This window comes from Centropristis striata, chromosome 9 (genome assembly GCF_030273125.1).
Source record: "Centropristis striata isolate RG_2023a ecotype Rhode Island chromosome 9, C.striata_1.0, whole genome shotgun sequence".
NCBI lineage: Eukaryota > Metazoa > Chordata > Actinopteri > Perciformes > Serranidae > Centropristis > Centropristis striata.
The window spans coordinates 14,036,420-14,064,158 of NC_081525.1; the positions used below are offsets into that span (position 1 = coordinate 14,036,420).

The following is a 27,739-nucleotide window of genomic DNA, read 5'->3' on the forward strand; positions in this document are numbered from 1 at the left end:
CAGTGGAGCACCTTCTCTCACAGGCTGCTCCAGCTCCGCTGTCATAGGGACAGATACAAAAAATCTTTCCTGCCACATGCCATCACACTGTACAATAACAAATAATAACCTGGTTCATTACATACTGTCTATGCACTTTATGTGTTTTTATGCACACTGTTCATTGCACCTTATTTGTTTCATAGCACCAACATTTTTATACTGTATGTTCATATTTATTCTGCACTGAAATTCTATTCTACTCCTTCTTAGACACTTTATATTTTATTGTATTTTTGTATTTTATTGCTTGAAGTATGCCTAGGTTGTTATTTTTACTTAATTGTGTTGTTATTGTCTCTGTGTGTAATGCTGCTGCTACACTGTAATTTCCCAGCTTGGGATAAATAAAGTATATCTATCTATCTATCTATCTATCTATCTATCTATCTATCTATCTATCTATCTATCTATCTATCTATCTATCTATCTATCTATCTATCTATCTATCTATCTATCTATTTAGTAGAGGGGTTAAACGATATTCTAACTACCTGTATGTATCCCCCCCCCCCCCCCCCCCCCCCCCATTAGGGGCGGGGCCCCCTCAGGTCTGATCCTAGATTCGCCCCTGACATCTGTGGAGGAGGCGTGTCCTGTTTGCTTATAGGGGCGTGAAATGTTCTTTATATGTGTCCTCCCTGTCGAGATTAAACCCTCTCCGTCTGCTGAAGCATTACGGTAAGGTTGCATATATATTTCTCTGTGTATTAAATGTCCTAGCTGTGCTGTTTCCCTGTGCTACTTTAGCTACGTGCCTCTTTGCTAACTTCACTTTAGCAGTGCGAACTTAGCATGCACTGCGCTTTCCTCCTGCATATTATTCTGCAGAGATAATATCTGAAACTGTTGCTTGCTGTGATTCCTGTTGTGCTTGCAGGTGCCCTGAGTGACAATGGCCCAGTCAATCCTCGACACCATGCCCGGAGCCTCCACAGGGACCGTGGTGGTCTCAGATCATCTGAACTACTGGGGTGGGAAGCGAGTGAAGCCCCGCCAGGAGATAAACAAAGAGCCCGTGTTTGAACCTGCCACGGGTAAATACAGCATATAAAAGTTTTTAACTCCTTATGTCCACATTTGTAAAAAAAAAAAAAAAAAAAAATGTTTTAGCCCAGTTAAAAGGTCACATCTGTGCAGCGGGGTCACATGAGGATAAGCTGTTATGCAACAGATACTCCCCCAGATTCTTCTGTAGTAGGTGGAGTAACTTTGGGATTTAAACTAATGCAGTGGTGGAAAAAGTAGTCTGATAAAATAATAATAATTCCACTGTTAAAATACTCCAATACAAGTAAAAGCCCTGCATTCAAAAAATAAATAAAGCATACTATTATTTTTTTAATTACCTTATTTATTGATTCCACATATCAATATTCCATCAACATTTTTTAACAATATATTAATTGAGTTTTGTTTTACAAAATTGACACAGGTCACAAGAAAAATATAAAACAAGCAAACATACAAGAACATGGCGGCCAAAGGTAGCATAATTTAAGAACAAGAGTCCTTGAGGATCCATTCAAAAATCGTGATAGGGTTGTCACAATACTAAAATTTTCAACTCGATAAAAATATTCGAGACTCGATACTATTTTTGATACCACAAGGAAAAAACAAAGACCCCAAAATTTGACAGAAATATTTTTATGAATATGAAAAATGCAACATATAAAAGTTAACAGAACCACAGGTTAAATATTTATAATAAAAAAACAGTTGTGCAAAAAGAAACTGCAACTATGATAACAAGCTTCAGGTCTGAGGTAGTGCAAAAAATAAATAAATACAATAACAATTACAACAATATTTTCGGCTGTGTGTGTTGCTGTTTGGTTGCAGGTCGACTTTTCTCTGCTTCATTCTGGGACTTCAAGAGAGAAAATAACACTTTTCAGTCACCAACATTTATGTAAACTTCTTAACTCTATGCTTATGGATACTGACACTGTGTCAATTAACAATTACTTTTGAAAATGAGTATCGTATCAGGATACAACGTTTTAGTATCAATACTTTTTTGAGTATCGATACTTTTGACAACCCTACTGGAGATGCATGGTTTTCACTGGACTGGAAGAGTACGTTAAACTTTAAAAGCAAATAAAGGTGTCAGACAAATGTAGTGAAGTAAAAAAGAACAATTATTTCCACATGCAATATATTAGATTAGAAGTCTAAAAGTAGCACAAATAGTAATACTCTAGGAAAGTACACAAAGAGTGCATTAAGTGTATGTTTATGTTGTAGCCAGTCTATAACCTGTCGATCCTGTTCCTGCAGGCCGTGTCTTGTGTCAGATGGTTCCCTGTGGGGCGGAGGAAGTGGACGAGGCCATCGAGAGTGCCCGTGCTGCCTACCTGATATGGAGCAAGATGGCGGGCATGGAGAGGGCTCGGGTGATGTTAGAGGCTGCCCGTATTATCAGGGTGAGAGGGTCAGGCTGTGTCAAAACCATCGAGTCTGGAAACCAGCCCGGTTTATTTCAGTGTTGCGCAACATAAATTGGAGCAGACTGCTGCAAGAATGCAGTTAGCCACTAGTTATTCATTAAAAGCACAAAGATGCCCTCTCCGTCTACTGCTGGCCTACATTTGCACAAAATAATCCTTTTGTGTGTCTTTGTGGCCTCTTCGGGGTTAGGATTTCAAACTCAATTTGTCACTGTCTGGTATAATCTTAACCCATAAGAACCCATGGTGCCACCCGTGTAACAAACACTTTAAGTCTTCTATAATCTCCCATTTTCAGCTTTATGCTTCACATTAACTCATTAAATCCCTAAGCGACGTGTACTCAACACCCTGGTGTGGTGGTCATGTGACTTTGACAAGAAGTGACATTAAGGTAAATAAAGAAAAATAAAAAAAATAAAGAGTAGATATTTACAACACCAGTTGTTGTTAACGTTGATTTCTGATAGTTAATAGGTAGTGGGAGGGTTATTGTGTGGCCATACATATATGCTGATAAGTATTTATAAGTGCTTGTATATATGTGTGGATATTTCAGGGGGGTAAAAAGGGTGTGTTGCAAGTGTGTCTGACTATGTCAAACGTTCATATGAAGTCGCTTTAGCAGTAACAGTGTTTCAGTTTAGATAGTCACATGTTAACTGGTAATTTTGACGGTGCATGAAAGTTATCTATCGTGAAATTTAACTTGTCTGGTGCAAATTATTGCATTCAGCTTTAAAACAGATATTTTTTTTTTTTTTCTGTCAAAGTTTGCATTTCCTTTTTTTCTTTCATTCTGATTAAAACAGGAAAGAAGGGAGAAGATTGCAAAGCTGGAAGTGATCAACAATGGAAAGACCATCACTGAAGCCCTGGTGGATATTGATATTGCCTGGCAGTGCATTGAATACTATGCTGGTCTGGCTGGTACACTTGCAGGTGGGTCCACTCACACCTTTTTGTGATTTTCCAAAAGTTCCAAATCTTAGTGTTGTTGTGGTGTTTAAAACGTGCATGGTGTTTCATTGATTAAAGGCCAGCACGTCCAGCTTCCTGGTGGAGCTTTTGCCTACACCAGGAGGGAGCCCCTCGGTGTGTGTGCGGGAATCGGTGCCTGGAATTACCCCTTTCAGATCGCATCATGGAAATCTGCTCCTGCTCTGGCATGTGGTGAGTGTGTAACATTATTATAAGATGTGAGATGATTATTTCTGCATTTTTGTCCAGCAGTCATGTGGCTCTTGAACATCTCTGTAGTCCAGGGGTCTCAAACTCAAATTGCATGGCGGCCACTGGAGGCAGTATCAAACTGACCAAAAAAAAAGACACAAAATTACTAAAAAAAGACACAAAATTACTAAAAAAGGCACAAAATTATTTTAAAAAGACACAAAATTACTAAAAAAGACACAGAATTACCAAAAAAGACATAGAATTACCAAAAAAGACACAAAATTACTTGAAAAAAACACAAAATGAAAAAAAAAGACACAAAATGACCCAAAAACGACACAAAATTACCAAAGAAGACACAAAATGACAGGAAAGACACAAAATTACAAAAAAGACACAAAATCACCAAAAGAAAAACACTAAATTACTTGGAAAAAGACACAAAATGACCAAAAAAATACACAGAATCACTAAAAAAGACACACAATTATTTTAAAAAAGACACAAAATTACTAAAAAAGAAACAAAATGACCAAAAAAAGACACAAAATTACCAAAAAAAGTAATTAAAGGGGCCTTTCTCACACAACACGGTAAATTGCCATTCATATAAAACTCACATTAAACTTTCATATCAAGGTGAGGGCCACAAAATATCGTCACAAGGGCCACAATTGGCCCGCGGGCTGCGAGTTTGAGACCCCTGCTGTAGACCATAACTTGCAGTGTTACAACCCGGTTGTGTTTAGGGAACGCCATGGTGTTTAAGCCTTCTCCGATGACTCCTGTGACTGCCGTCATCCTGGCTGAGATTTACAAAGAGGCGGGGGCTCCTGATGGGCTCTTCAGTGTGGTACAAGGCGGAGCAGAGACCGGCAGCTTGCTCTGCCATCACCCCAAGGTGGCCAAAGTCTCTTTCACTGGCAGTGTCCCGACAGGCAAAAAGGTACAGAGAGAATGCAATGATTTTCAACATAACGTTATTTAACTTAAATTTAAAAAAAACATTAAGTCGGATATCTAAAATGTTTGTTTTTTTTAACTTTCAAAACATAATCATGCTCTATTTAGAATTTTTAATGTTGCAAATGTGAACACAGGTTGAAAATGTAACATATAAGAGATAAAATTAGGATAATATCTAGTTCTATATTTTTATACTAAATATGATTGACATTATCATCAAACAAAAACTGACATGTAGTTTCAAGGGAAGTTGACAGCAGGGTATGAGAATGTTTGGTTTTTAAGTTATCACAACTCTCAACACTCAGAACTCTCAACACCCACACAGGATAAATTAATTAAAAAGTGCAGTAAAACGGACATCTGCAATATAATTGATATGTGCAAAACATACAGTCTACCTCATTTATAAATTATAGCATTTTCAGTAGCCATTTATTTATTTTTATACTTATTTATTAGGCTACATCACATGTCCTTGTTCTTGTTTTTGTCCTTGTTTAGCTCTCGGTATTTTTAAATGTTTAGTCATGTTGTTTTGTGTTATGATTGTCTTACTATGCACCTTGTGCAGTGGCACTTTCATTTTCATTGTATAGTTGCCTATATAATTACAATAAAGGCTATTTGATTTGATTTGATTTGACATCAGGAACAAATGGTGCTCCACTGCTTTTGTGGACTCCAGGGGGTTAAGTGGTTTATACAGGCAGAATGAAAAGGAGCCCAAACCGACAAGAGCCCAAACTCCAAAGGGTTAACTGTTCTGAGAGGCTTCAGTTGTCCCTGTAACTCCTGCTGTGTTTTCTTTGCCCTCAGGTTATGGAAATGTCTGCAAAGACTGTGAAGCAGGTGACTCTGGAGCTCGGAGGGAAATCTCCCCTCCTGATCTTCAAAGACTGTGAGCTGGAAAACGCAGTGAAGGGAGCACTCATGGCAAACTTCCTGACACAGGGACAGGTGGGTGATTCTCCTGAAGCCACTCTAAGTTATATCTGTGAAGATTATAAGGACATACTTTATTAACCCTTTGACGCACAACATATTGACCCCCCTTCTAATGCACAACATGGGTCAAAAATGACCCGCATTCATTTCCATGTTATTTAATGCTTGCTGTGTGTTTCTGTGCTCTATCTTTTGATATCAACTTATTTTATGATTGAATATTCCAAGTATTCTTTAAATATCTTGTTTTTGATAACAACATATCATTATTTCCATTTAGCCTCTCATACTTTATGAAGAAAAAAGGTTTTGTATTATAACATAGCTAACTACTTGGCTAAGTAGTTTGCTAAACTAACAACTTAGCCAAGAAGTTAGCTAAGTAGTTAGCTTAGCAAAGCTACTTAGCTAAGTACTTAGCCAAGAAGTTAGAGAAGTATTTAGCTTAGCAAGATACTTAGCCAAGAAGTTAGCTAAGTAGTTAGCTTAGCAAACTACTTAACTAAATACTTATGTGTTGTGCATTCATGAAGACCCATGTTGTGCATTAGAAGAGTAGTGACACAAAGGGATTTTATTCAAAAATGAGTAAAGGAAAACATAAAATTAGGATGTATGTGATCATAAACAAACTCTGACAGTTTAAAATATCTCTGTGTGTTGTATAGGTTTGCTGCAATGGCACCAGAGTCTATGTGCAGAGAGAGATTATGCCCCAGTTCCTGGAACAAGTGGTGAAGAGGACTAAGGCCATCCCAGTGGGTGACCCCATGTTGGACGGCACTCGAATGGGAGCATTGATCAGCAAGCCACAGCTGGAGAAGGTCCTGGGATTTGTCAATCAGGCCAAACAACAGGTGTGTTTTTTTTATTCTGCAACCATTAGATTAGAGTAACCTGAAATGATCCCTGTGGAACAATGGGGCAACTGAGGATAGGCATTTATCAGAGAGTGAATCAGCTGCGGTAGCACCAGCAGTACTTTCACTGGACCTCAAAGCAGTTATATGAAGTTTAATTACACTTATCTTAGTTCTCATAAAAGCTTTTCACACCACATAGCCTGAGGATGAGGGAGCAGTTACCCTGGGGCTAGGAAAGTTTTAATAAACCAGGGTTTATATAGGCCAGGGGCTATATTATAAGATTATATAAGACAATATATTATATAAACTATAAGATTCACAATGTACTTGTTACTAGCCTGGGTTAAATGTTAGTTTGAACCAAAGTTATTATAGTTAACGAAAACTAAAATTGAAAAAACATTTTCCTTAACTGAAATAAAAAGTTTTTTTAAAAAAAGGATAACTAACTGAAACTGTATTTTGTGGTTACAAAAGTAACTAAAATTATTGTGAAAATGTCCTTAGTTTTCTTCCTTGTCAACTTTTTTCATACGTAAACCTTTTTGGTTGATATGAAATCTATTTTATCTATTTGGTTTTATGACATAATAAACTTATTGGGGCTGAGATGGATAAGACAAAGGAAATAAAGGCAACATTTATTTTGACATTTTTGAATCTGGCACCCAACAAATACCCCATTACAAAAAATCTAAAACTAACACTAAAACTAATAAAAACTAAACTAAAACTAAACATTTTCCAAAAAATAAAAACTAATTAAAACTAACTGAATTTGAAAACAAAAAATCACAACGAAATTAAAACTAAAACTAATGAAAAATTAAAAACTATTATAACCTTGTCACGAACCAGCAGCTATTTGGTTGGAGCTAAATAAATAGATTTCATATCAACCAAAAAGGTTTATGAATGAAAAAATTGACAAAGACGAAATTGAAGGACATTTTCACTATTATCTTAGTTAGTTTTGTAACTACACAATACAGTTTCAGTTAGTTATCGTTTTTTTTTTAAACATATTTTTATTTCGGTTAACGAAAATGTTTTTTTCAATTCTAGTTTTATTTATTTGGTTAGTTTTTGTTAACTATAATAACCTTGCTCTGGAGAGCTAATAATGATAATAGTAAAATAAATAATCCATTTTATATAGATAGATAGATAGATAGATATTCATTCTTTATTCATCCCAAGCTGGGAAATTACAGTGAAGCAGCAGCATTACACAGAGACAATAACAACGCAATTAAATAAAAAGAACAACCTAGGCATATTCAGGCAATAAAATGCAATAAAAATAAAAATGTCTAAAGAAGGAGTATTGATTGTGGTGCAGAATAAAATATAAATATACAGTATAAAAATAAAGGTGCTGTGAAACAAATAATGTGCAGTGAAAAGTGTGCATAAAAAAGTTTGTAACAAACTTAAAATTTTAAACAAAATCTCAAAATGCTATAGAGAGCTATAGTTATTTGACTGCTGTCTGTTTTATCCAGGGAGCTAAAGTGCTTTGTGGAGGAGAGCCTCTTGTCCCCAGTGACCCCAAATTGAAAGGAGGCTACTTTATGTCACCCTGTGTACTCGGTAAGTCTTCCTGTATTCTCTCCAGGAGTCCCTCAATTGTTCATACTCCAGCTACTGATCTACACCATCACATAACCAGTTTTTTACACCTTTTGTGTCCCAGCCAAGGTTATAATAGCTTTGGATTTTTCATTAGCTTTAGTTTTTATTTCATTGTGAATTTTTGTTTTCAAATTCAGTTCGTTTTAATTCGTTTGCTGAGTTTGCTAGTTTTAGTTTAGTTTTTAGTTTTTGAAAATGCTTCGTTTTAGTTTAGTTTTCATTAGTTTTAGTTTTTTTGTAATGGGCTGTGTTGGGTGCAAGATTCAAAGAGGTGCAGTGTTTCCCCTACATATATTCTGCGGTGGTGCGCTGCTGCTGCTGCTGCTTGATTTTCAGCGCTGCCGCAAAAAAAAGTGATTTGTAACATCATGGTTGAATTGAAGACTTACGGCCAACAAGGTGTCATTACGGTAATTTCACTTGCGCTTCTACCACAAATCAGGAATACACACACTCAGCGGCGGATAAATAGAAACACTGGATCATGTATGAAAAATGGGGAAAAAAAGACGAAAACTAAGGGCATTTTCACTATAATTTTAGTTAGTTTTGTAACCACACAATACAGTTTGTTAGTTATCATTTTTTTTATTTTTTATTTCAGTTAAGTTTCAATTCTAGTTTTCGTTATTTCGTTAGTTTTCGTGAACTATATGAACCCCGGTCCCAGCATATGTTACATCCAGTCCTTTGTCTCCCGACACAGATAACTGCAGAGACGACATGACCTGTGTGAAGGAGGAGATTTTCGGCCCCGTCATGTCTGTGCTGCCTTTCGACACAGAAGAGGAAGTGATCAAGAGAGCCAACAACACCACCTTTGGATTGGCCTCTGGAGTCTTCACCAGGTCAGTTTGTCATTGCTCAGCGTTCTGTTGCAACCACTGATTCACAATGCTGACGGTTTGCTTTTGAAGATAATGAGGGTGTTGCATTCCACTGGCCGCCGGTCACAATGCGGACAATAAAATTTTGCAATTACAAAGTGGAGTTCATTGCACAATAGTAGTCTCTTTGTTTTCAGGGCAGTTGAAGCTGCTTTTTAAGCATTTGTGTGGTCAACTTGCATACAAACTATTGACTTTTTTGTTGTGATTTCCATTAAAAAAACGGTTGGTTTCCTCTTCCTCTGCAGAGACATTTCCCGAGCCCATCGTGTGGCTGCGAACCTGGAGGCAGGGACCTGCTTCATCAACAACTACAACATCAGCCCCGTGGAAGTGCCTTTTGGAGGATACAAGAACTCAGGTAAGCTGTTTTAAGGTAAAAAATGGTCAGTATTACCACTTTTGTCATTGTAAATGCAAAGGAAATCAATTCATAGCAACAAGTGATATGAGTTTTCTTTACTGAATGAAAGTAAATATAAATATAATATATAAAACATTTTTCTGCTCATGCGTCTTAGTGTTACAGCATCTTCTCTTTTATTTATTTATTTGCTACTATTTATTAGTCTCATTTACTTCTAAACTGCCTCTTTGCTGTTGCTGTTCCTTATATATTTTACTTTTATTATTGCTAAAATTGTGTAGGGTTCCATATATATCTATATTTTTTTTTCCATTTTTGTGTGAAGCACATTGAATTGCTACATGTATGAAATGCGCTATACAAATAAAAATGTTATATATATAATTTTTTTTTTATCATGCTCTACTTTTTAATTATGTATTTATTGTTTTCATCTTTTTTATCTAGCTTTTTTACTTTTTATTGTTATTATTTACTTTTGTTTTTTATTTTATCTTACCTTACTTTATTTTTTAATTTATTTTATCTAATTCATTTCTAACCTGCCTCCAGTGTTTCCTCACTGCTCCCTGTTGAGGTGGAGCTTCCTTAGTTTGTGCTTTGTTTTTAATGGGATGGTTGGATGGAGGGTGTTTGCTTGTTTCTATGTTTTCTTCTTATTATTATTATTATTATTCGTGCAGTGCCCGTAGGAAGTACTGTAAGTATTCGTATAGTGGGAGATTAAGTAGATTGATCATTGATATTCGCTGGAAACTATTTGAATATTATTGGAAAATCAAACCTTGTAGCGCACTTTAAATCTCTAAAAGATAGGTAGGCTAATTAGACTTACAGATGAGATGAGTCAGGGTGGAAATCCAGAGTGAATTCTGTTACTGACCAGATGTAGGCCTATCACACAATGGGGCGGAGCTCCCCTGAAAGGCGGCCGATCGGAAACAGTGCAATGCCGCCACACGTCCTACGTAAATAATGATATTTTGAAAAATGAATTCAAAATTCTTCAAAATCGAGGATGCACACCTTCGTGCCATGAGCAAGACACATACGAGATCTGAGGTCGAACGGTCAGAGAGATATGAACTAGACACACACGCACACACACACACACATTCTTGTACTTCTATCTTTGTCAGGGCCCTCATTGGAACAGTGAATTCCCTTGCAAGGTTATAATAGTTTTGGATTTTTCATTAGTTTTGGTTTTAATTTTGTTGTGAATTTTTGTTTTCAAATTCAGTTAGTTTTAGTTATTCTTTAGAGTGGATTTGCTAGTTTTAGTTTAGTATTTCTTTTTTTGAAATGCTTTAGTTTTTGTTAGTTTTAGTTTTTTTGTAATGGGGTATTTGTTGGGTGGGAGATTAAAAGAGGTCACAGTAAATTGTGTCTTTATTTCCTTTGTCTGATCCATCTTCATTATGTATGAAAAAAGTTGAAAATGGAGGAAATCTGAAATCTCAAAAAAGCCTTAAAAGAAGTGAGAACCGGCCGAAATGTCCTCACTTTGTAAAAATGTCCTCACTCTGTTGGTTAAAAACGTGTTCCGGTCCTCACTATGTAGGAAGTACAAGAACACATACACAGACACACACACACACACAGATGCTTCTTGTTTTTATAGTTTTATAGCACTTTGTGTTACATTTCTCGTATGAAAAGTGCTATACAAATAAAGTCTGATTGAAAGTAGGTTGAATCCTTAAAATCGACACAGTCTGTTTACATGATCTCTACTGTGTGTGTGTGTGTGTGTGTGTGTGTGTGTGTGTGTTTTCCAGGCTTTGGCAGAGAGAACGGCCAGGTGACTATCGAGTACTACTCCCAGCTGAAGACCGTGGTTGTAGAAATGGGCGACGTCGACAGCCTCTTCTAAACTCTTCTCACTGAGTTTGCACTGCTTTGCCTTAAATGTTTTTCCCCCAGACAGGAGTACACACAGAATGTTCTTCTTTGCACATGTTTGCATTAAACCTGTGTGCTTGGAGAGACAAGAATGAAAAAATGCCCATGTAAGAACTGAATAAGTGGACCAGTTCACAATAATCTGTCTTTGCCCAACAAGTGGACCTACTTTAGTATTAACCAAATAAATAAACAAACACAAACCTTGATGTCAGTCTAATAGCCGCCTTATTAAAAAGAACACATGCTCGTTGTTGTGTGTGAACTGTGAATCAGCATTAATTGGTACCAGATTTTTATTCTTTATGCTGCTTTACTAACATCTTTTTATCATAATAAACTCCTTTAGATACAGAGTCTCTGTTCCTGGTTGCTTCTGTATAAAATGTTAATTAAGAAAAAAGTCCCTAGCATGTATAAGAATCATCACATTTTTTTATTTTTTTTTACAAATATTCAATAGCTAATTCCACTAATGCATTTCACCTTTTACATTGTAACTAATGCTTGGTGAAGGTGCAGATATAGAACAGCTTATCAGTATTGGACAACTATTCTGCCCTACAAAGCCTAACTGCAGTAACTACATTTTTGGTTGAAATTGAGTGATAACTAAAAAAAAAAAATGGAACTCCTTGATGTCTGTTTTTTCTTGTGACAAAATTTTAGATTTCAATTTTGCTTTATTTCAGCGGAATAATGATATAAAAACCACAAAATCCAACTCAAAACTGAGCAGTAATTGCATTTACCATGGTCTGCTTTGGGTATATATACTAATTTAAACATAAAAATAATAGAAATTTTAAGTTTATTTGATAGGGAAATTAATATAATAATTATAATGTCAAAAAATGTGCAAATATTTGAATAGAGTTGTTAAACACTTAAATACACTGATAAAATAAAATAAGAACTGATAAAATGTTTATAGAACAAAAACAAAATATAAAAGCTGAAAGAAAACAACATTGTAGTTACTGAACTCTGTTTCTGCATTACTATTGAAAGCTTTTACAGCAAAACCAGAGTGTATAGCAACTACATTTTGGGGTCAAAGGTCAAATAAATCAGCATAAAAATTACATCATCAATACATAGAACTACTTAGAAATAAGTGTCATATCGCTTACCTACCTATAACCCATTTGGCTGGCCAGTAAAAAAACTGAGAAAAACTTTAAAGCAGTTTTTCTCAGTTTTACCTTTTGCGTAGTTACTGCAGTTAGACTTTGTAGGGCAGTTTTGCTTAAGAACAATTATTTCCTGCCCTGATTTCTCCTGATAATACTTGGGTCAATTAACCCTCTGGAGTCTCCAAAAGCTCCAAATCATGACTTCTTCATCACATCCAGACTAGAAAACAAAGCAGCGTGGAGCCCTACTGTAAATTTACCTCTAAAGTTCTGGCTGTAAACTCCATGAGGCCAGTTTCAGTTTGATGATGATTTACCAAGTAAAACTGGAGACAAGGTCAAATATATTTAGTTCAGAATGATCGAACTGGATGTAACCCTCTTATATGTTATATTTGCAACATTTCAAATTCTTTATTGAGCATGATAGTGTTTTGAAGTAAAAAAAAAGATTCAAAATCACATTTTATGTTGGACTAAAGGACTAAAAAAATACGCAAAATGACTCAAAAAAAGAAACAAAAAGACATAAATGACCAAAAATGACACAAAATTACTTAAAAAGACATGAAAAGACAGCTTTTATCCCTGCCCAAAACAAGGTTACACACACAGATCTGTGGGATATAAATCATCACTATCACACATTCACCCTTCCATAGTCCCAATCCAAGTGGGGTTTCAAAATCAATCAAATCAAATCAATCAAAGTTACTTTATTTATCCCCAAGAGGAAAATCAGTTAGTCTGTTAGCTCTTGAAGAATTAGACAGCCTGATGGTCTGGGGTCAGAGGAAATTGTAACTAGTCAGAGAGAGTGATATCGTAAAAATGTAATCAACACTAGAGCCATAAAACAATAAACCCCAACACATCTATTTCAAAGAGAAACACAAAAACTCTTTACTCCATTCCAGCTGTGTGACCATGCAATGTGAATGCAATCAGATGGTGTTTTACATGTGAGACATTTTCCCATTATAATTACCATCAATGTACTAACAATACATCATTATAATTTTGGGCATGAGTTTGACATTGGTTCTATGTCATTAAGCATTTATTTATCATCACTAATGAGCTGGCAAATATAAGGTGCTGCTCTAGTATCGTGGTATTATGAATCCAATTCAATCCACTTTATTTATATAGCACAATTTTAGCAAGCACAAGGTTTCCAAAGTGCTGCACAATAATAAATAGATAACACAATACAAAGAAATGTAGAAAACAATAGAACGGTAAAATACAATAAGATAAAATAAATTATAAATAGAATACAATAAAATAAAATAAATAAAATGTACTGCCAAAATAAAATATGCATGTATACAAATAAAAACATAAGATCATAAAATAGACACTCTAGGTGGTGTTAAAAAGTTAAAATGAGACAGTGAGGAGGCCTGTCTAATGTGCAGCGGCAATTCGTTCCAAAGTTTTGGATTAAATTAATATTTCACTTAAATATTGCAGTTGAAAAGCCGTGTACAGTATCATTGTCGCCCCCCTTGGTCCAAACCTTGTTAATTATTTTCAGTGCTGTCAGCAGAGGTTTGATGCACATATGTGTCAGTTCATTTACAGTTATTGTTTCAAATGCATATGGTCATTGATGCTACAAATTGGCAAGATCTCTGTGTGAAAATGCCACATTTATTTGAAAAATATAAGTCTAAAAAAGGTAATTAGTCTGAATTAGTCTCAAATACAGTGGACTAAAACATTATAATGTAGTGGAGTAGAAGTATGAGGTTGCATGAAATAAATGTACACTTGTACGTAAATGTACGTAATCAAATTCCGCCAGTGCATTTTAGGTAATTTGTTTATTTCCATGCAGTGAAAAGAAAAGCAGCGTTTCTTCACAAATTCAAAAACAATGTATGCTTTTATTTTATCAACGTGAACCGGAAGTGTTTCGGTCTTCACTGCTATTTAGTATTTTTCTTTCGGCTTGTAGTTCCACAATGCAGGTAATGTTTAAATGCTCATATATTGTTATTTTTAGTATAATACTTCGGTATAGTATCCATTAATATTAGCATTAATCATTTTCGTGGTGTACGCTTGTATATGTCACTGCTTGTTTACGTATTTGTTAAGGTAGCCTGCTAAAGTAGCAGCTAGCTAACGTTAGCTCACTAATGTTAGGTCATTGTAGCAGTTAAACTAAACTAACGTTAGCTAGTTTCAACTTTTAAAATGAAGTCAATGCAAAAGTGAACTAACAATAATTACTTATCATTGCATAAAAGTTCTGCTACCAACATATTGTCGTCCAGGTTGTTAAGTGTCTTCTTTTTGTGTGTATTTGGTATTTTTGTTTATTTAGACAGTGCTTTCCTTTTTAAAATCTCTTCCAGCAACGAGAAGAAAAGCAGCTAGAAGCGGCGGTGGATTCTCTTATTTCTCGGGTAGCACACGTCAAAAACGCTCTTCACAGTTTCATTTATAAGTTGGAAAATGAATACGAGCGATTGACATGGTAAGTAAAGTATTTGAGTAAACAGTAGCTTGTTCGAATTTGTATTTACATAGCCAACAAAATAACACTTTTATGAGATGGTTGACATTTAGTGTTGTGTAAAGTGTTGAAGCTTTAGGCAATTTTATTGTATTTGAATGAGGTTATTATCCACATTCTAGATAAGATATGACTTTATTTTTCCCCGCAGTAGGGGTAATTTAGTTGTCACAGCAGCTCAAGGTACAGGCACATAGATATAGAAGACAGAATAAAGAATATAAAAAAGAATACATATAGATACATTCTATGCACATTATATACATGCTTTTCTGCTATTTGGCATTTATTATTATATATTTTTTGTCTTTGTTTGTGTTCCTTTAGCATGTTAAATAGGTTAAATAGGTTGTTGCATGTAGTAGTATGAATATCAATGAATGAATGTATTTAACTATATAAGCAGTATATGAGACATATAATATAGAAAAAATACTGAAGGCCTAATGTGGTCTAATTGTCTATGGGGTAGCTTAAACATCCATCCCTGAACAAATCTTCAATCTGTTTCTCTGATCAAAATATCAAGTTAAGATTGAATTATGTTATATTGAATTAACAATAACTCAATGATCGTTAGGGCCCGAGCAGGTCAAGATTGAAAATGAAAAACATGATACATTTAAAAATATTACCCATTTTTAAAAATTAACATTAAAAAAAAATTCACTTAAAAGTTTATTAGGTAGTTAAAATGAGCTGAGTGGAGTCATTTCACAGTGTGGTATTAGTACTTTTACTGAGGTAAAGGATCTGAATACTTCTTCCACCACTGTCCTTTTTACTTTACTTCTTTTTTTTAAACTTTTTTTAAAAACTTTTTTAAACTTTTTTTAAAATTTCAGGTCGAGTACTGCGGCCCCGCTGTTTACTGCACATGCGCGGCCTCCCAGCGCCTAGGTGGCACTGTGGTGACAGTCTAATTTCATATTTGGTACCGTGGCCACACTATAACACTGGCCACACAAGCCAGCACACACCCCGACGGCAGCATGCCCCGACACGCGTGTACTGCGAGGGCCCATTCAATACTGCTTGCAGTCCTAGTTTAGTTTGGAACGCTCCAATTACACTTAAATCTGAAACGTTTTACATATTGTTGTATCTGCCTGTGTGATGGAGGGTAGTGAGATGCTGCACATATATAAAAAAAATAGTTTCTAAATAAATATGTTTGCGCATAGACTGGTCACTCGATTACATTATCTACTCCACAGAAGCAATGAAGTGAAACAACACATTTTACACGTTTCTTTCATGTTTTATCATCAAAATGTGCAGATTTCATTTTTAAATAGCCTCTTTGTGGAGTTTTTTCCCTCTCTGATGGTTTGTGTTTGTGTCCTTCAGGCCTTCTGTTTTGGACAACTTTGCTCTGCTGTCCGGTCAGCTGAATACTATCAACAAACTGCTCAAGAACGAGAAGACACCATCCTTTCGGAACCAGGTTATAATACCGCTACTCCTGTCTCCAGACCGAGATGAGGATTTAGCGGTGAGTAGCAAAGCCTCTAACTGATCTTCAGCTTCTGTGATTCCTTTTTAAACAAAACAGTTTCCGAACTGTCAATTTATATGCTCTGCTCGTTCTTTCTTAGAAACTCACAGAGCAGCGCGTCCCAGTGTTCAGCCATGAGATTGTACCAGACTACTTGCGGACCAAGCCTGACCCAGAGGTGGAGGAGCAGGAGAAACAGCTGAGTACAGAGGCAGCTCGGATTGGCCCAGAGGTGGCACAGGTCAGTTCGTTATTGCATGGACTAAGTGGATCATTGCTGCTTTACGGTATATTCACACCAGAATTAAAGCACATTTTTCGCCCGGCCGATTGTGTACGAAGTCAAAGTTAAGACGCATTTAGAATTTGGTTATGTGTCAGCCAGCTTGATTGATGTGAATTCTGCAAGGAAGTCTCTGCAAGTCAGCATTGAGAATCTCCTAGATAGTACACTGCCCTACAAAGTCTAACTGCAGTAACTACGCAAAAGGTGAAACTTAACTTTAAAACTTTTTAGTCTTAATATAATTTTATCTCACTTATTTACTTAATCACTATCTAGATAATACTTTCCCTTTCAAATAAACTTATAATTTCTATTATTTTTATGTTTAAATTAGTATATATATACGTGGTAAGTGCAATTACTGCTTTGGTTTTGAGTTGGATTTTGTGGTTTTTATATAATTATTTCTCTGAAATAAAGCAAAATTGAAATCTAAAACTTTGTTACAAGATAAAACAGACATCAGGGAGTTCATTTTTAGTTATAACTCAATTTTGACCAAAAATGTAGTTACTGCAGCTTTTGTAGGGCAGTAAAGCTCTTATCAATCCAAACTCTGTTTAAAAAAAACAAGCATTTTAAAAGTGGACTGCTTGTCAGTCTTCTGGACTGAGCTGAGAAAGCATGAATTCAGACATTTTACACAACGGCATCATGAGTTTGTTTTCTTCAGCATACCTTTGATCTGTTTTTGCCAAATCTGTTTATTTTGGCTATCTATTGGCTATGGTTTATCTATTGTCCTATTCTTCATTCAGAAATCAAGCATTCTAAAAGTTGTTTTGTCGTCTTGCAAATCAGACTTTTTACACATTTACATCATGTTGTTATTTCGACATTCTTTTGATCTATTTATTGCAGATAAAACACAGCAGAATCTGTTTATTTTGAGTTCATAGTGCGAACTACGCATGTGTTGTAGAAGGCAGTGAAATTCACTGTCCTGTGTGAACCTCAGATTAATCCAGACATGGTGGTGTATCTGGTACAACAAGTACAGAGAAGCTGTAGTGCAGGGGTCTCAAACTCAAATTACCTGGGAGTAAGTATTAAAATGACCAAAAAAAGACAGAAATGACTGAAAAAAAACGAAATTACCAAAAAAGACACAAAATCATTTTTTTTTTAAAAGACACAAAATTACTCAAAAAAGACACAAAATTATTAAAAAAGACACAAAATTACCAAAAAAAGTAATTAAAGGGACCTTCCACACACAACACCGTAAAGTGCCATTCATATAAAACTCACATTAAACTTTCATATCAAAGTGGGGGCCACAAAATATTGTCACGAGGGCCGCAAGTTTGAGACCCATGTTGTAGTGGTTATTTAGTTAATGATTGTTCGTAAGAAATGATGCCTTTGTTCACACCGGTGCGTCAGTTTTTTAAATAAGACAATAAGCACAAATGGGATCCTGCAGTCAAACTTTTGCAAATAGGTGAAAATCCGCTTTGCATCTGGTGTGAACGCACAATTACTCATACAGTATCTAAAAATAACAGGAAGTTTTACTGCGCTAAAATGTAGAGCAATCATTTTCTGTACATTGCTTCCAGCTGTAGAGTATTTTGCATTGTTTAAGCTCCTCTGGTTATGTTTTCATCAACAGAAACAGATCCAGACGTTGAATAAACTGTGTTCCAATCTGCTAGAGAAGCTCAACAATCCTCGTGATGACAGAGATGCAGAAAGTGCAGGTATGTTTTACTTTGTCTGTCCAGGTAATTCATCTCTTGTACATTTAAATGTGCTGAAAAGAGTTCTTTTCTCCAGCAATACGACAGAACAAACCATCTTTCAACCCCGCTGACACTAACGCACTGGTTGGAGCCGTTGCATTCGGAAAGGGGCTTTCCAAATGTCGGCCTCCGGGTCCAGTGGCCCCTGGACATCCAGGTCAAGGGCCAATGATGAGTGGAGGCCCGACCTTACAGCAGGTCACCATTGGTGGCGGTTCAAGCCAGCAAGCAGGTATGGGAGGACCTGTGCCTCCACAGCAGCAGGGGCAGCCAGGTAGGAGACCTGGAGAGCTGGGTTAGTATTTCAACATTTGTTGAATTTTTAAAATCCATTTGTACTGATGTTAACGTCTTGCTGCTCTTCATCTCCCTCTGTCTGTTTGTACTGTATTGATGCTCAAATGTATCTGTTTTGGGTTTGAGGTGTCCAGGATCCTTTTCTTTAATAGGCTACACATAATGTCTATTCATTCATTCTGTTTGAACTTGGTATTTCTGCATGGTTTCAGAAAAAGATGATGACATCATAAATTGATCACAGACATTCAAAGATGTATTAAAATAACGCAATAGAAGCTTCGAACATTAAATAAAAATACATTCTGTAGCCCAATACTTTATTTATATGCAAAATAATTGAATACAATGTGCAGGTTAAATGATACATTCTTTAATGATTACACCGTGCTTTCACTCACAACATAATTTAAACTGTTATTGGAAAGTAAGAGCTGAGAAGATTGATCTAATGTAGATAATGTATGCCATTCAGTCTGGGTCAAGGTAAATGTTTGTGACTTCCTGTGTAGGTGGTAGTACTGCTGGAAACCAGATGAGATAAAAATGAATCTCAAATAAACCTTAATATTTGGGGCTAATGCTTTTTTTTCAATACTGAATGACATATTTGAAAAAAACTAACCTAGCCCTTATGAGCACATCTCTGATAAACACATATTCGAAGTAGTGTTTGCAGAGAAACTCAGTTCACTGATTTGTCAGTTAACCCTCTGGAGTCTCCAAAAGCTCCAAAGCATGACTTCTTCATGACATCCAGACTAGAAAACAAAGCAGCGTGGAGCCCTACTGTAAATTTACCTCTAAAGTTCTGGCTGTAAACTCCATGAGGCCAGTTTCAGTTTGATGATGATATACCAAGTAAAACTGGAGACAAGCTCAAATATATTTAGTATAAAATTATAGAAATGGATGTAACCCTCTTATATGTTATTGAATTGATTGTTGTTGTAATTGTTTAATGAGCATGATAGTGTTTTGAAAGTAAAAAAAAGATTCAAAATCACATTTTAATGTTTGACTAAAGGATTAAAAAAGACACAAAATGACCAAAAAAGACACAAAATGACCAAAAAAGACACAAAATGACCAAAGAAAGACACAAAATGACAAAAAAAAAACCACAGAAGAACACACAAAATGACACAAAAAAAACACAAAATCGCCAAAAAAAGATACAAAATAACTAAAAAAAGGCACAACAAAAGACACAAAATGACCAAAAAAGACACACAAGGGATACAAAATGACCAAAAAAGACAAAAAATTACAAAAAAAATACACAAAATGACCAAAATTGTTATGCTAAACACACAAGACACAAATAAAATACAGTCACACTAGAATAAAAACCAGAGTTGGATGACAGGATCACACACAATTACAAGATTACATTTATGTTGGTTTTTCTTTGTTTCTTTTTGGTTCAAAATGTTGATAAAAAATATTTTATTATTAGGTCATATAGGTGAAGTTGTGCTGAAAAAATATATACCAACATGGCATTTGAACATTTTTTAAGTGGTGTATACAGGCAGGATGAAAATTATTAAAAAATGGACAAATTGCCCAAGACTCTATAGAGTTAAAGCAGCTCATCAATTTGTTGTCAATATCATACGTGTTTCTTAAACCGATGACAGCCCCGTATCTAACCACACCCTTTTATATGTGCTGATTTCTGAGTACACATGTAAAACATTGTAACCAAACATTGATTCTCTCCTTTATTTCTTTTTTCCACAGGAAAAATGCCAAGCAGCATCAAGACAAACATCAAATCTGCATCTGGTTCAATGCATCCTTACAACCGATGAGCTCCTTCTTTTCTAAGTGTTCACTCAACATTTGTTACGTTTCAGAGACTCACCTACAGCAATAACAACATTCATACCTTTGTAACCCATTGTTTTCATGGAATGGGCCAACTTCTACATTCTATAAAATGTTATATATTTGTGATTTTTGATTTTGATACATCATCTGAGCCACTAGATGGCAGTGTGTCATCATTTATGGGGTGATCATGGCTTGTATTTTGAACTGTGCTATTGACTCTTTTTCAATAAAAGATCTGTTAAAAGAACTGTTTGGTTGTATGATGAATGCATTTTTAATCAGAACTTTGTTTTTATTCTGTGTGTGATTTTGTTAGTGAAAGGTAATAATCCTGCAAATTTAACAATGTATTCAGGCTTTTAAAAAAATCTAAAACAAGTAAACTGTGTGACATTGCTTTGCCAGTAGCTTATTTATTCATTTATTCGTTTATTTAACAGGGACAGTGCATGGCTCTCAGCCGTACCAGAATTAGCTACTAGCTAAATTTCATCTGTAGTCCCTGGGCAGGAACAAATGACATAAATCTAACACAAACAAACAAGCCTTTCAAACAGCAACAACAAAGTTTCACACTCTTAAACCACAATACAAAACAGGTCAACAGCAAGAGTAAAGTCACAGTATTAAGACACAATACAAAACAATGTTAAAATACAACACCTAACTCTGTGGAGTCTTGGGCTATTTTGTCCATCATTTTGATATCTTTTTTGTGTATTTTTTTGGTCATTTTGTGTCTGTTGTGTTTTTTTAGTTATTTTGTGTCTTTTTGGTCATTCTGTCTTCTCATTTTGTGTCTTTTTTAGACTTTGTGTGTCTTCTTTTTTTTTTTTTTTTTCTTACATTTTGTGTCCTTTTTTTTGTCTTTTTGTGTCTTTTATTAGTCATTTTGTGTCTTTTTAGTCCTTCAGAAAGAAATGTTAAGGAGGTGCATGATTGAGTGGATTTAAGCCATGATTTTATTTTAGATTTAAAACCAACGAATGTGCTGATGTCTCTGATCTCATTTGGTACTGAGTTCCAATAATTAGTGGCTCTTCTAGATAGGGTTGTCACGATACTAAAATTTTCAACTCGATACCAATACTCAGGAAAATATTCGATACTCGATACCATTTTCGATACCACAAGGATAAAAACAAAGACCCCAAAATTTAACAGAAATATTTTTATTAAAAAGAAAAATGCAACATGTAAAAATGAACAGAACCACAGGTTAAATATTTATAATAAAAAAACAGTTGTGCAAAAAGAAACTGCAACTATGATAAAAAGCTTCAGGTCTGAGGTAGTGCACAAAATAAATAAATACAATAAACAAAAACAATTAGAACTTAGATACTTTTAAAAATGAGTATCGTATCCGGATACAACGTTTTAGTATCAATACTTTTTTGAGTATCGATACTTTTGACAACCCTACTTCTAGATCAGGTGGTGTTTCCACAGAAATGTTCTGTCAAAACCGACCTTGTTGTAATTGAACATCACTTGTGTTACGTGTCTTGACACGGACGGGACCTCCACCCATCAAATGACCATCCCAACATTTCAGACACGCACCATGATCTGATGTCTGCTCTGTATTTCCTTCTTCTCTTGCTGCTCTTTGCCCATTTTGCTGCAGTACTAAAGGTGAGAATAATGAGGGTGGACGTTGCTCTGTGTGGCCTGATAATGTCAAAGTGTTTAAGGGGCCAAATGAGGAAGTATCGGTGCTGACGTGTGAGGGGGGCCTCTCTCCACGCCGGCTCCCTCTGTCCACTCCAATCCCTGTCCTGCTGCACAGCACAGTGACCGTGCTGCTGTCACAGCATGCGGGCCCATGGCTGACCTACATACACCCTCTGTCCCCAAACAGGCAGACGTCTCGCTGTGTCAGCCACCGTGGTCAGACGCTCTGCTGAGACAGCTCAAAGCTGCACAAGGTCACACTTGCGTCCACAGATGAGAACTAAATTACAAACAAATACTGAGCAGGCAGCATCCTGCGAACCTCAGAAAGCACCTTTAGCGTGGTTTTCTGGCAAACTTTTGACTCTGAGGCTGTTAACCTAATTTTATTTCCTTTCTTCTAAGATGAGATGTTTCAAATTCCAATGATCTGCAAGGGATATTAAATGAAAATGTAACATTTAAGGTACAATTTTTTTTGCATGTTAGATTTTTTAATTTACCTGTAGGCTTCTAACAGTAGCCTTTATGTGCATTTTGGGGGGGGAAAGTGTATTTATTAGAGTGTGGTTTTTTTGCCATAGAGGGGCATTTTGACATGTCTAAGTAGGAAATGAATAATAATCAAATGAATGATGGCTAAATCCCATTTAGCGGCTTCAACTTCAGGGTCCTGGGTACATAATAAAGTTTGGAAAATTATTAAATCTTTGATGCACAACATGGGTCTAAAGTGACCCGATATGTATGAGTTTTTATGTTCTATATCTTTGCAAATTATTTTCATCATTCAGTTTTCCAGGTTTTCCTCAATTAGTTTGTTTTTGATCATCATACATCCTAATTTTATGTTTTCCTTTATTATTATTTTTAAATAAAATCCCTTTTTGTGTCACTACCCTTCAAATGCACAGCATGGGTGAAAAATGACCCATATCCATTTTTTTTTAGCTAAGTAGCTTGCTAAGCTAACTACTTAGCTAACTTCTTGGCTAAGTAGCTTGCTAAGCTAACTACTTAGCTAACTTCTTGGCTAAGTAGTTAGCTTAGCAAGCTACTTAACTATGTAATAATATAAAAACGTTTTTTCTTCATAAAGTATGAGAGGCAAAATGGAAATAATGACCTGCTGTTATCAAAAACAAGATATTTAAACCATACTTGGAATATTCAATCATAAAAGAAGTTGATATCAAAAGATAGAGCACAGACGCACACTCAGCATTAAATAACATGGGGAATGAATGCGGGTCATTTTTGTCCATTGTTGTGCATTAGAATGGGGGTCAATATGTTGTGCATCAAAGGGTTAATTTAAACCATTTCTAGATGGTTGGGAATGTTAGGAAAATGCTTGAATTTGAACCTGGCAAAATGTTTCCAACATAATCTTGTGTTGTATCTACACAATCACATATAAACCAATAAAACACCATACCAGATGAGCTAAGCTAGCTAAAAGCTAAATAAGTCATCAGTTTATTCCTTAAACAGTTGGTAAAGTAACATATTAATATGCATAGATTACTGTAGATTGTGATGTGAGTCTTGGCACTTTTGGTTTAGCCTTGAAAGTGATTGAAGTATTTGAATGTTCCTCCTAAAAAGCTGAACACTGTCATCATGTTGTGAAACATGTAGCCTGTCAGTGCAAAGTGAGAAATCCCAACACCTGGTGGAATTTACAGTGTGAAATAATTTACAGCCTGTCTAAAGTTTTAGAATTGACTATGTTGCATTTTTTTAATGACAGATTATCTGAACTAATCACTTTGTTTAAATCATCGTTTTATTTAGGAAATGTATACACAACATGCAAACGTAGTTGTGCACTGAATAACATATCCCTTTATCATAAAAAACAAAACAAAATAATAAAAAAACAAAAGGTAGGCTAAAGCTGTATTACTATTGAAACAGCTCAATGTATGAAAAAAAAAACAGTGCCTTTTAAAAAAAACAAATTTTATTGATTTCTATCAAAACAAAAACATAAACAACATATAAGTGCTCTCTATATTCACAAAGATATCGCAACAGATAGGAAAATAAACCACCATCCAAACCAAAATGACTTCAAGTACCTCACGACTGACCTCACAAACAAACAAATAAATAAATAAAAGTAAGAAAAGCAGCAATAAAAGAAAAGGGAGAAGAAAAAAGAAAAGAAAAATAAGGGTCTCAGTCTCAGTCACCCCCAGCTGTCATATCGAAGTAAAATTAGAAATTATACAAATACACAAGACAATAACAGGGTGGATGACGCTACTAAGAATGAATTATGAATTAATTAAATGAAAAATAGATAAGATAAAGAGTAAAATTAAATTTCATATACCTAAATAAATTAAATGAAACAATCAGTACAACTTATGTATATATATATATGATTACATATATATATATATATATATATATATATATACATATCCAAACACATACACATACATATACATACACACACATTTATCCACAAATACACATATACATACATATATACACATACATAGTACAACAGTGCCTTTAAAAATATGTAAACATCATAAACATCTCATGTGTACACATACGTATACTGTATATATATATATATATATACATACTTTACTTATACGTTGTTATAGTGTGTATACGTGTATATATATATATATATATATATATATATACACGTATACACACTATAACAACGTATATATATATATATATATATATATACACGTATACACACTATATATACACGTATACACACTATAACAACGTATAAGTAAAGTATATCCTCAGAAATTACATATGTGTAGAAATTTACCATAAACATGTAACAACAATATACTTTCTGTGTAGAAAAATATACTTGCTTTTGATTTGAGTGCATACTTTTACTAACACATGAATACACACATATACACAGAGAAAATATTTGTGTAGGAGTGATGTGACGTCCAGTGGTGTGGAAGCATTTCACTGCAATTCTGAGGTAATTAGCCCAAAAAAATAAATTAATAATTAATCAGATTAAACAAATCATCATCGCACACTTCTTTAAGAGTTCTTACTTTACTGACACTATGATTGAGATCTTTTGAAGTTCGCTGGACGTTTTTTACATGTTCCTTTAATGTTCTGTTGAGTTTCCGGCGTCCTTTAATAAATATTAATGACATGGGCAATAAAGAAAACATTGATTTTCTGATCATCCTTTAAGAACACACTGTAGATGCAGGCAGTGATTTAAATTGCTCTCCACATATCGTAATGTTACACTATCAGTGCCATGACACTGCTGTCACAGCCACATCTGAGCCTCATGACAGTTGTGTCTCTTCTCCATTATGCAATTAGAATATTAATTTACTCCTTGTCATAGAACTAGCATGGTGCATCTGGATCTAAGCCTCAGTGGAATATATTTGGTCAAAATTGAGTAAAGACCACAATCAGACTTTTTTTTTTTTTTTACTTTTATTTAGAAATAATTAATTCATAATAATTATTTTATGAAAAGTGTTCATTACAAGAACTACAAACGTGTGAATAACCAAACCAGAGAGGGACTGTCTATGTCGTCCTAACCCTAGCCCCACCCCAACTCTGACTCTGGCTGAGGGAATATAGGGCCTAATTTGGATGTAAAAAATTATAGCGTCAAGTTTTTGCAGAGGTTTTTCAAATTTTGCAGTTTGTATTAAGCATTTTTAATGCAATATTTTGTCTTTAATTTTTTGTATGTTTCTTTTTTGCGTTTTTTTTAATGTGTATTTTATGTGTGTTTTTTTGTCATTTTTTGAGTGTTTTTTGTAAAAAAAAAAAAAAAAGAAAAGAAAAAGAAGATGTGTTTTCGGTATGTTTTGTGTGTTTTGAGTGGGCTTTTTTTTGTAAAAAAAAAAAGAGAAACATAATAAACAGGTCATTTTGGTGAGGTTGTGCTGAAAACAATACCAACATGGCATGGTGAACACCTTTTAAGTCGTTTATACAGGCAGACTGAAAAGTAGTCAAAAAACCAACAAAATAGTCCCAAACTCCAAAGGGTTAATAATCTGCTTTATTTGAAGGTTTCACAACGACTCTATGTGTTCACACAGACCATGAGGGGTCAGCAGTGTTTCACTGTTGTGAGGCTGCACCGACCTGCCACAGGCTCATTCTGTACAAAACACACACACACACACACACACACACACACACACACACACACACACACACACACACACACAAAAACAGATTTTTCCTAAACCACCTCAGTTTTGAATATTAATTTTAATATTAATTTGAATCCATAAATCAAGATTGTGTTTGTGTGAGATAGAGAGAGATGATATAGTCACACCCAGTGCATTCAGTGTGAGTGTGAGCCGCGCGGTACATACTGGATAATGGGAAAACTCAATATGACAGCTGCCTCCTAAATTACACTATACAGTATATAGCAGGGTACACAGAGCAGGGGGAACTGGGCAGTTTTTACCAGACATAAATCCATCTTGACAACATAATCAGCATTGCTATCTTATGAAAAGACAGGATTTCCCTCTAAAGCGACACACTGCAGTGACCAAATGTGTCAAATGACTTCATGTCCAGAAATGCAGGGAAAACATTTAAGAAGATGAAAACACAGACACAAACTCAAAACAAATTAGCTCACAGCTGCATGAGAATCGACATGAATGCTCGTACTTTTGTTGTCGGACGTGAGTGCGATAATTATTGCAACAGCAGTGTATCTGAATGTCCTTGATCATCAGCGCAAAAATATTGTTTTTGTTTCATTTTTGATTCATGTTTTGCAGAGATAACTTTCTTTAATAAGAGCGTCTCCTGGCACAGTTTTAAAGGTTTAATTGAAGAACGCGATAAGGTCCATATCTTGCTCATTATGGAAGCTTTAGGCAAATATAAAGAACCAGTTTACAGCCTTAAACTCCCACACCCCAAATGCTCAAATTTACTGCAGATTCTAATTCAAATGTTCCACGGTTGAAACAACTTGAAAGGCTACGATGACGCACGCTGATCTGTGAAATCTTTTCCAAATGTCTTCTTTATGAAAGTTGGGATCAGAGGAATTCATTAAAGATCTGTGGGTGGCATAGGCAATACGAGACTGAAGCTTTCCAGTGGCAAGTCTTTGCCAAACTGAAATGTTTCCAAATCTGAAATCTGCAACACTGACTGAAACACACCCACAGTCACTAATCACTTGACCCTATTCCTGCTATTTTATGAGATCCATCAGTGGAGAAGAAGACTTGCTTCATCTTGTTAATGCAGAGGGTTTCTTTGAGACAAAGCCTCTCCATTAAGTCGTGCCCTCAGACCTCAGACCTTGCATCGTCTGCTTCAGTAGCCCTTCCCTCAGGCACATGTGTGTGTAGCCTCGGTGAGTGAGTGAGTGTGTGTGTGTGTATCATGCTGGCAGGCGTTGACATAACTGATGCACATTATGCGTTATGTATAAGGCCGGCCTTAATATGAGCCTTGTTATTGTC

General features: G+C 35.4%; 2 protein-coding genes across 3 annotated transcripts; both read left to right on the top strand.

Moving 5' to 3' along the window:
• The first annotated feature begins 626 nt into the window (after positions 1–626).
• aldh9a1a.1 (aldehyde dehydrogenase 9 family, member A1a, tandem duplicate 1) lies at positions 627–11,602 on the top strand. The gene is made up of 12 exons (XM_059340604.1): positions 627–720; positions 920–1,076; positions 2,326–2,471; positions 3,308–3,437; positions 3,534–3,668; positions 4,421–4,617; positions 5,457–5,597; positions 6,254–6,442; positions 7,957–8,044; positions 8,793–8,934; positions 9,222–9,334; positions 11,122–11,602. The coding sequence occupies exons 2-12, from the start codon at positions 935–937 to the stop codon at positions 11,214–11,216; spliced, it is 1,518 nt and encodes a 505-aa protein (XP_059196587.1). The 5' UTR covers positions 627–720; positions 920–934; the 3' UTR covers positions 11,217–11,602.
• Positions 11,603–14,205: 2,603 nt separating this feature from the next.
• On the top strand, positions 14,206–20,820 carry med8 (mediator complex subunit 8). Of its 2 annotated transcripts, none has more exons than XM_059340606.1 (7): positions 14,206–14,357; positions 14,748–14,869; positions 16,259–16,403; positions 16,507–16,647; positions 18,308–18,395; positions 18,472–18,732; positions 20,481–20,820. In XM_059340606.1, exons 1-7 carry the CDS (start codon positions 14,268–14,270, stop codon positions 20,549–20,551), a joined length of 918 nt encoding a protein of 305 aa, XP_059196589.1. In that variant the 5' UTR covers positions 14,206–14,267; the 3' UTR covers positions 20,552–20,820. The 2 variants fall into 2 exon arrangements, with proteins under 2 accessions (XP_059196589.1, XP_059196590.1); XM_059340607.1 differs by having other exon boundaries at positions 14,207–14,357; positions 18,472–18,711.
• The last annotated feature ends 6,919 nt before the right edge of the window (positions 20,821–27,739 follow it).

What these genes read in the sequence shown, in the direction of transcription:
- aldh9a1a.1 (XM_059340604.1), top strand. Translation starts at nt 935, where the DNA reads ATGGCCCAGTCAATCCTCGACACCATGCCCGGAGCCTCCACAGGGACC. An exon ending in GTGTCCCGACAGGCAAAAAG is followed by an intron (nt 4,618 to 5,456) that starts GTACAGAGAGAA and finishes CTTTGCCCTCAG; the next exon opens with GTTATGGAAATGTCTGCAAA. An exon ending in GCCTCTGGAGTCTTCACCAG is followed by an intron (nt 8,935 to 9,221) that starts GTCAGTTTGTCA and finishes CTTCCTCTGCAG; the next exon opens with AGACATTTCCCGAGCCCATC.
- med8 (XM_059340606.1), top strand. Translation starts at nt 14,268, where the DNA reads ATGCTTTTATTTTATCAACGTGAACCGGAAGTGTTTCGGTCTTCACTG. An exon ending in GAATACGAGCGATTGACATG is followed by an intron (nt 14,870 to 16,258) that starts GTAAGTAAAGTA and finishes TGTGTCCTTCAG; the next exon opens with GCCTTCTGTTTTGGACAACT. An exon ending in CAGAGATGCAGAAAGTGCAG is followed by an intron (nt 18,396 to 18,471) that starts GTATGTTTTACT and finishes TCTTTTCTCCAG; the next exon opens with CAATACGACAGAACAAACCA.